Genomic DNA, 9,050 nt, shown 5'->3' on the forward strand with positions numbered 1-9,050 from the left:
CAGCCTGGCCAACACAGTGAAACCCCATCTCTACCAAAAATTCGCCAGGCGTGGTGGAGGGCGCCTGTAATCCCATCTACTGCGGAAGCTCAGGCCAGAGAATCCCTTGAATCGGGGAGGCAGCGGTTGCGGTGATTCGAGATCAGGCCACTGCACTCCAGCCTGGGCAACAAGAGCGAAACTCCGTCTCTAAATAAATAAACAAATAAGAAAACGGCCGGGCGCGATGGCTCAAGCCTGTAATCCCAGCACTTTGGGAGGCCGAGACGAGCGGATCACGAGGTCAGGAGATCGAGAGACGATCCCGGCTAACACGGTGAAACCCCGTCTCTACTAAAAAATACAAAAAAATAGCCGGGCGAGGTGGCGGGCGCCTGTAGTCCCAGCTACTCGGGAGGCTGAGGCAGGAGAATGGCGTAAACCCGGGAGGCGGAGCTTGCAGTGAGCTGAGATCCGGCCACTGCACTCCAGCCTGGGTGACAGAGCGAGACTCCGTCTCAAAAAAAAAAAAAAAAAAAGAAAACCTAGCCCGGACTGTAATCACGTCCACTGGGAACTGGGGAAGTAGTGGAAGGGACGCCATCAGGCCTGTGGCTGCCCCCAGAGCATGGTGAACCAAGGACCCCGCGGCGCAAGCAGGGGGAGGGAGAGTGTCGCGGGCCCAGGCGGGGACAGGGAGACGCCGCCCCCGCTGAATATTCCTCTGCAAGTTTCTTCACCTTCAATAAAAAATGCTGTGATGATTAAATGAATCTGTCGTGGAAGGAACCGTGTCCTGGCAGGGGCCGGGCCGACACTCAGACACCAACCCGAAAGGAGCTGGGGCAAAGGGGAGGGACACCCGGAAAGGGGAGGGACACCTGCAGGGCAGACAACCGTATTTCTAACCTCTGTAACGGCGGGAAACGTGGATGGAGCGCCCCCATATATAAGCCGACTTTTCAACCTTGAGGTGATTCATCTTCCAGGCTCCCCTTCCATCAAGTCTCTTGTCCCCAGCGCTCTGGTTCCCCAATGACGGCTGCCGCCGCTACCAAGATCCTTCTGTGCCTCCCGCTTCTGCTCCTGCTGCCGCGCTGGTCCCAGACTGGGGGAGACGGTGAGTTAGTGGATGGAGCTTAAGCGGGGCGGGGGCCAAACCTGGGGGGCAGCAGGTTTCAGAGGAGGGGAGGCTTCTGGAAGCACGCGGGAGATCTCCCCGAACTGAGCGCCCGTTCAGTTCCGATCGGCAGCTCCTTCCTGCTCGGTCCACTCCCCGAGGCTGCTTCTTGCCAGGGGAGAGGCGAAATGGAGCGGGGAGGAAAGGAGGCTGACAGGACGGTGGAGGGGCCAGAGGGCTGCAGAGAGCGAGGTGGAACTGGGATCCCTGGTGCAGCCTGGCAGCCCCGCCGCCTTCGGGAAGGAAAAATCAGAGCCCCGGGAACCGGAGCCGGGAACAGGACAGGGGTGAAGCAGCGTTCCACAGGGACACAGGCCTGCTCTGCTCTCACCCGCTCTCCACCACAGGAACCCTCCAGCACCCCCAGGGCTCCCTGCCCTTGAATGTTTCCCTGCACTTTCCTGCAGACATTCACCTACACCCAGGAGCTCAGCAGACACCCCCACCCCTCCCCTCACCATCCACTGCCACCACCCAGGTCACATCCTCTTACTCCCCACTTCAGCCCAGCTGGTCACCCTAGAGGTCTCCCATCCATGAAGGGGCCCTCACCACTTCCTACACCATGCGGCACCTTCTGCCTCTTGCCTGAGGACACACCCCAGCAAACACACCCCCTCCCCTCAGAACCTGTGCAGGCGGGATGGGAAGCACCATTCCCTCCAGGAGACCCTGGGAACTCTGGTGAGTAGAGGCGCCCACTTCTGCCCTTGGGGCCTGGACTCGCCTGTTCTTCCTACTGGGGAGCCAGCGTCATAGAGAACAGTCACTGTGTAGACACAGGTCAGCAAAGCCTTTTTAGAAAGGGAGGAAGGATGCCCTGTGATCTTTGCAGGCCTTGGGTTCTCCGTCTCTGTGTCCAGTCCTGTCCCTTTGTAGAACAACAGCAGGAAATGGCAACCTGCAAATGAGGGGGACCAGATTTGGACCCTGTCCTAGGTTGCTGATCCCAGATGAGGGGATTACAGTGTCCCAGTGAATAGTGCCCCATCCCCTATGGTGTCATCTCCAAGTGATGTCTCGGGGGCCAGTTGGAGAGCGGTCCTACCTTACCTGTGGCTTCTGGGTGGTGTGGATGTGATGGGAGTGGGGGTCCCATAGTTAGGGGCTTACTCTCCCCTCCTTTGCTGCTGAGTGGCATCTATGGTCCATGGGGACCATCAGGGACCTTCCCTGATGGTGTGATCTGATGTTGAGGGGGTGCAGCCATGTTGTGTCCTGGGGATCGTGGCCAACTGCTTGTGCAGTTTCTTGGTTGCCATAAATATCTTTGGAGAAGGTCACAAGGACTCATTGTACTTGCTGCCGGGTTAAAGAGTTCTTCCTCACTAGAAACTGGTGTCTTCTTCTAGTCATGGGTTCAGGGTCTGAGAAGTGGCTTCATTCTGCAAATTGGGCAAAGCCACCTTGTTCTTGATGGACTGGCTACTTTTAGCCTCCTGGTCATCCATCATTTGTTTTATCTGTTTCTTGTAATTATTTAAATCCAGCAGTATCCAGGTTGGGTTTCCATTTCTTTTGGACCTTGGACCCCTTTGTTCTATGAGCCACGGGCATAACTTTGTATGACTGAGGTTCCCAGTTGGCATTGTGACTTCTCTAATCATTTCCATCATTGCACCCTCCTTGCTCCTGACAGTTGACAGCCTCCAGCTGGAATCTGTAATTTCAGAATTTTTCATCCCATTACTACTGGGAGCCCATTTCTGGAACAGCATCTCCTACCGCCAAACCTGGTCTTCAGCAATAGGCATCCCTAAGCTTCATTCCATGCCTTCTCATGGGGCCTTCTTTATATGCTGGGTAAGCAGGAGTCCTCCAGGTTTCCCATGAGCACAGTGGATGGAAATTGTTCTGGATTTTCACACTTAGGCCCCTCTGGCATGGGCACTTCTCTGAGCCCGTGATCCCTCCCTCTACTACCTGCCTTAGATATTCAGATTTTCTATTTCTTGCTGCGTGGACCATCCCTTTGTCCAGGGTTTCAGGGAGGCATCCTCATAGCAGATGCACGCCATCACCAGGGGCTTTGCCAACATGTTAAATCTTGTGACCATGATAATTAATTCTTCTTTATCCAACTGGTTCCATCCTCAGTCCATCCTACCATGCACCAGCACACTCAGGGGCAGCCCCCACACCCTCTCCCACCTCCCACAGTCCACATGGGCTGCTGCTGAAGATCCTCTGCCAACCAGGCCCTTCCTCCTCTAGCAGTCCTGGCACCCCTTTAGCAAGGTCATGTCTTGACTAATGTGGGCAGAGGGGCAGTGGGACATGTTTGGGGACAAGTGGTTTTTCAGCAGGCAGAGACCTCCTCCTCCTCCTCCTCCTCCTCCTCCTCCTCCTCCTCCTCCTTGTCCTCATGCGAGGGGCAAGCACTCGCCTTAATCTTGTGGACACCACAGTTCTGGAGGGGGAACTCCTTCCTGGGCCAGCCCAGCCTGCCAGAGGTGTCCTCTTATTGTCACAGTGTGGAGGAGGGGCTAACTAGGGGTCTTTCTCTCCCCACCCACCCCTCACCTGCCTTTCTCCACAGACCCTCACTCTCTTTGCTATGACATCACCATCATCCCTAAGTTCAGACCTGGACCACAGTGGTGTGCGGTTCAAGGCCAGGTGGATAAAAAGACTTTTCTTCACTATGACTGTGGCAACAAGACAGTCACATCCATCAGTACCCTGGGGAAGAAACTAAATGTCACAAAGGCCTGGAAAGCACAGAACCCAGTACTGAGAGAGGTGGTGGACATGCTCACAGAGCAACTGCTTGACATTCAGCTGGAGAATTACACACCCAGGGGTGAGTTTCAGATGGCCCAGGACAGGAGGGAGCAGATACAGTGGTAGGTTAGAGGCATTTATAGTTTTCACGTAAAAATACAAATGGGGGCTGGGCGCGGTGGCTCATGACTACAATCCCAGCACTTCGGGAGGCCGAGGTGGGCCGATCACAAGGTCAGGAATTCGAGACCAGCCTGACCAACATGGTGAAACACTGTCTCTACTAAAAATGCGAAAATTTGCTGGGTGTGGTGATGCACACCTGTAATCCCAGCTACTTGGGAGACTGAGGCAGGAGGATCCCTTGAACCCAGGAGGCAGAGACTGCAGAAAGCTGAGGTGGTGCCACTGCACTCCAACCTGGGCAACAGAGTGAGACTTCATCTCGAAAAAAAAAAAAAAAAAAAAAAGGCCGGGCGCGGTGGCTCAAGCCTGTAATCTCAGCATTTTGGGAGGCCAAGGCAGGCGGATCACAAGGTCAGGAGATCGAGACCATCCTGGTTAACACAGTGAAAACCCATCTGTACTAAAAATACAAAAAATTAGCCGGGCGTGGTGGTGGGCGCCTGTAGTCCCAGCTACTTGGGAGGCTGAGGCAGGAGAATGGTGTGAACCCGGGAGGCGGAGCTTGCAGTGAGCCAAGATTGTGCCACTGCACTCCATCCAGCCTGGGTGACAGAACGAGACTCCGTCTCAAAAAAAAAAAAAAAAAAAAAAAAAAAAAAAAAAAAAAAAGGAGGGTCATCTCACCCCTCAAGAGGTCTAGAGGCAAGGCCAAGATGTGGCAGAGAGAGTAAGGCCAGGAAATTGTAAGGGGAACAGGATGTGGGTATAAAATTTGTCAAGACCAGAGCTGATCTCTCTCTGATGGGGGCAGAACCCCTCACCCTGCAGGCCCGGATGTCTTGTGAGCAGAAAGCTGAAGGACACAGCAGTGGATCTTGGCAGTTCGGTTTCGACGGACAGGTCTTCCTCCTCTTTGACTCAGAGAACAGAATGTGGACAACGGTTCATCCTGGAGCCAGAAAGATGAAAGAAAAGTGGGAGAATGACAAGGATGTGACCATGTCCTTCCATTACATCTCAATGGGAGACTGCACAAGATGGCTTGGGGACTTCTTGATGGACATGGACAGCACCCTGGAGCCAAGTGCAGGAGGTAACAGCTGTAAAAGAAACAGGGATCTGGAATGAGATCAGAAACGGTGATCTGAAGAAACTAGTTCTTGAGTTCAGTTTCAGTCATCCCAGTGTACATGTTTATGGTCAAATGACCCCCTCATGGGGCGCTCCTCTTGGGGGTGCTGGCGTGCCTGTGCTCTCCCATCCTCCTCTCCCTTCTCCCTCCTGACTCCTATTCCTCATTACATTTGCTACTGCTCCGCGCACTGCGGATTTCTCACCAGCCTTGAAATTGCAGGTGTCACTGTGTTTTCAGACCTTTCTCCTTAGTGTTTCCTCTTCTTATAATCACTTTTCCTTTCCTTTCCCTCGTCTGCTGGAAATCCATCAAAACCACCTCCAACACCAGCCCAGAGACCCTCCCCTCCCCAACTCTGGAGCATCACCTCCTTTTCCACCACAGCAGGAGGGTGGGCTGTGCTGTCACCTTGCTTCCCTCAGCAGCTGTGTGAGCTCCCTGAGGACAAGGGACACCCCCTCTCCCTTCCTAACCCAGGACCTGTCACACTGGCTGCCCCACACCAGCGGGGAGGGGACAAAACTTTTGCCTTCCGGGATGACCTAGGGTGGCAGGAACTGAGGAGGTGTCTCCTCAGATTTGGGGCCTGGACAAGGGTTGCCACTTTTGTTTTTCCATTTCAGCACCACTCACCATGTCCTCAGGCACAACCCAACTCAGGGCCACGGCCACCACCCTCATCCTTTGCTGCCTCCTCATCATCCTCCCCTGCTTCATCCTAGCTGGCATCTGAGGAGAGTCGTTTAGAGTGACAGGTACTGTGGGCAGAATTGCAAGTGGAGCAAGGAGCAGGTGGGTGAGGAGGGAGGACGGGAAAAGAGAATTCCCAGAGTCCCACACCTCCCTGTGGCTGGGACCTTCTCATCCTGGCATGAGACAGGTGAATGAGACCTTGTGTCACCTGTTGGCAATGACCTGGGCAGCTCATTCCTGAGTACTGATGGATTCTCACCTTCAGAGTCCAGAGTGAAATGGAGGGGCCCATACCAAGGCTCAGAGTCTGTTGAGCTTGAGGTTTAACAAGTTCGGGCATGATTCAGAGCAGATTCCTATTCAGGAAGGGTGTGTGGCCTGCAGGCAGCAGGAATTCAGACATGGGCAGTTCTCTTAATTGAGTTAGGTGCATCATGGTAGCTTTACATGAGGTGTGACAAGGGAAGGGGGATTCCATCTCTGAGGCTAAGAGAGAGATCTGGGTGTAATCTCAGGAGGAGGGGGCTGGGAGAGCCTTGGTACACCTAATGGAAAAGGTGGGAGTGCAGGGCTACCTTCCTACAGAAAGTGGCTTGGGTTCCAGGAATTAAGGTGGAAGGTGAAGAGTAGAGGATGCTCAAGAGAAGGATTTTTTAAAAGTCAGTCACATGAACCCATGGGGTTTGCATCTGGGCCCTGAGGCAGCTCCCCTGCCATCACCCTCCTGCACACCCCAGATCCTGAGCCCACTGATGGCCCTGTCAGGAGCAGAGTGGACTCAGAGGAAGGAGGGTCTGAGGTGCTGCTGGGGTTCCACGGGCACCACTGGGCTGCACCAGGAATGGATAAGGTGGAACAGGGACAGATACCTTCAGAGCTATGGGTGCTGCTCCCAGTGTGAGGAAAGGCTCAAGAAGAAGGGGAAAGAATGATGTTTGCCTGCAGGTCCACACAAGGCCAAGGGCACAGGAATACAGAACCCTGTCTTTGGATGTCTGCCCCACTCCTTGCCATGTTTTAGGCCCTCTCATCAGATCATAGAGAGGGCCTTGAGTGAGGGCGCGGACCCATCACTACCAGCTTCAGACCTGTGGGCCCCTCCACTCCATGCCCTGGTCAGGTGCAGGGCCTGGACTGACTCTGTGATGTGACAAAGGAGGAAAGAGGTTGGTCCAAGCTGCAGTCGCCAGGGTTGGGGCACAAGGGAAAAATAGGTCCCTTAGTGCAGGGGGCTCTGAGACATGGAGTGACCAGTGAAAGATTACCCTGGAAAAGTGATCCGGGTTCTCTGCCTGTTAAACCAACATTTGTGTCCCCTTTGAAGGTTAAAGATGACACCAAAAAGCCCCTGTGAGCAGGTTCTCAATCAAACTCGTCCTTCTGGCTGGCGACTTGCCCACCACCTACTGTGTATGTCCAGAGGCCTCCAGCAGATCATGATGACACCATGGCCCCAATAGCTCATTCACTGCCTTGATTCCTTTTGCCAACAATTTTACCAGTGGTTATTCCTAACATATTATGCAATTTTCTCTTGGTGCTACCTGATGGAATTTTTGCACTTAAAGTTCTGGCTGACTAAACAAGATATGTCAACATTTTCTTTCTTCTGCCTTTGTTTGGAAAATCAAGTACTTCTTTCAATGATGATCTCTTTCTTGCAAATGATATTGTCAGTAAAACAATCATGTTAGACTTCGGACCTCCAGGGATTCCTTCCATGTTTTGAAAGAGAATTGTTTAATTATTTAATAACAAAAAATTTTATATTAATGATACTTTCCTTTAGTGTAATTTCCTTTAATGTATTATTCTGTACTGATATTTAAATAAAAAGTTATATTTCCCAAAAACCTACAGAGTTTGGAATTTTGTTCTATTACTCAGTAGAGGATTAATGTTACTTCATTTTTCCTCCATGATATGGAGTAATAAATGAGTGATTCTACCAGATTTTGTATGGGAAAAGAGAATCTACAAAACATGGCTGAAAAAAATCAGAGACAACACAAATACATGGAAAAATATTTCATGCTCATGGATGGGAGAATCAACTTAGTTAAAATGGCCATACTTCCAAAAGCAATTTATAGATGCAACACTGTCTCTATCAATACCAATGTCACTTTTCACAAATTAGAAAAATCTAATCTAAAAGTTATCTGGAATTTAAAAAGAGCCCAAATAGCCAAAACAATCATAAGCAAAAAGAACAAAGCCAGAGGCATCACATTGCCTGACTTCAAACTATAATATAAGGCTACGGTGATCAAAACAGAATGGTACTGGTACAAAAATAGACACTCAAATCAGTGAAACAGAATAGAGCTCAGAAAGAAACCTTCACACCTTCTAACCTTCAACAAAATCAACAAAAACAAACAATGGGGAAAGAGTCCTAATTCAACAAATGGTGCTGGGATAACTGGCTAGCCATGTGCAGAAGAATGAAACTGAACCTCTACCTTTCACCATATATGTAAAATAACTCGACGTGAATTAAAGGTTTAAATGTAAGTCCTAAAACTATAAAAATTCTGGAAGATAAGCTAGGAAATGCCACTTTGGACATACGGCCTGACAAACATATCGTGATGAAGACACCAAAAGCATTTGCAACCAAAAAACAAAAATTCATAAATGGGACCTCATTAAAGAGCTTCTCCACAGTTTAAAAAAAAAAAAAATTAGCAACACAGTAAACAGCCTATAGGATGGGAGAAATATCTGCAATCTGTGTGTCTGACAAAGCTCTAATATCCAGAATCTACACAGAACTTAAACAACTCAACAAGCAAGAACAAAATCCCAATTAAAAAATAAGCACAGAATGTGAACAGACACTTTTCAAAAGAAGACTTGCAAGTGGTCAGCAAACATGAAAAAATGCTCTTTGGGAAGCCGCGGTGGGCAGATCACGAGCTCAGGAGTTTGAGACCAGCCTGACCAACATGGTGAAACTCCGTCTCTACTAAAAATACAAAAATTAGCCAGGCATGATGGCGCACACCTGTAACTTGTAATGGTGCATAGTCTAATGTTGAAACTATAAAATACCTTGGACTGGTACTTTCTAGCGTTTTCCAGCAGATGGCACTGCTCATCTTTCAAATAGTTCAGTAAGCCCAGCGGGTTTGCGCACAGCGAGTTTGTGCCCTGAGCTCCTTGGCACACAGCTTGGGATCCACAGCCAAGGGCTACAGAGAATACAAA

At 50.7% G+C, this 9,050-nt stretch overlaps 1 protein-coding gene across 1 annotated transcript; it reads left to right on the forward strand.

Annotated features, from left to right (window-relative positions):
- Positions 1 to 943: 943 nt before the first annotated feature.
- LOC126952507 (UL16-binding protein 2) lies at positions 944 to 7,690 on the forward strand. The gene is made up of 5 exons (XM_050787184.1): positions 944 to 1,099; positions 3,699 to 3,962; positions 4,821 to 5,102; positions 5,768 to 5,899; positions 7,162 to 7,690. The coding sequence occupies exons 1-4, from the start codon at positions 1,015 to 1,017 to the stop codon at positions 5,875 to 5,877; spliced, it is 741 nt and encodes a 246-aa protein (XP_050643141.1). The 5' UTR covers positions 944 to 1,014; the 3' UTR covers positions 5,878 to 5,899; positions 7,162 to 7,690.
- Positions 7,691 to 9,050: the final 1,360 nt, after the last annotated feature.

This window comes from Macaca thibetana, chromosome 4, assembly GCF_024542745.1.
Source record: "Macaca thibetana thibetana isolate TM-01 chromosome 4, ASM2454274v1, whole genome shotgun sequence".
NCBI classification, from domain to species: Eukaryota; Metazoa; Chordata; class Mammalia; order Primates; family Cercopithecidae; genus Macaca; species Macaca thibetana.

Bases quoted from the DNA above. Each gene is read 5' to 3' on its own strand.
- LOC126952507 (XM_050787184.1), top strand. From the start codon at position 1,015: ATGACGGCTGCCGCCGCTACCAAGATCCTTCTGTGCCTCCCGCTTCTG. The intron at 1,100-3,698 runs GTGAGTTAGTGG...CTTTCTCCACAG, and splicing joins GTCCCAGACTGGGGGAGACG to ACCCTCACTCTCTTTGCTAT. The intron at 5,103-5,767 runs GTAACAGCTGTA...TTTCCATTTCAG, and splicing joins CCTGGAGCCAAGTGCAGGAG to CACCACTCACCATGTCCTCA.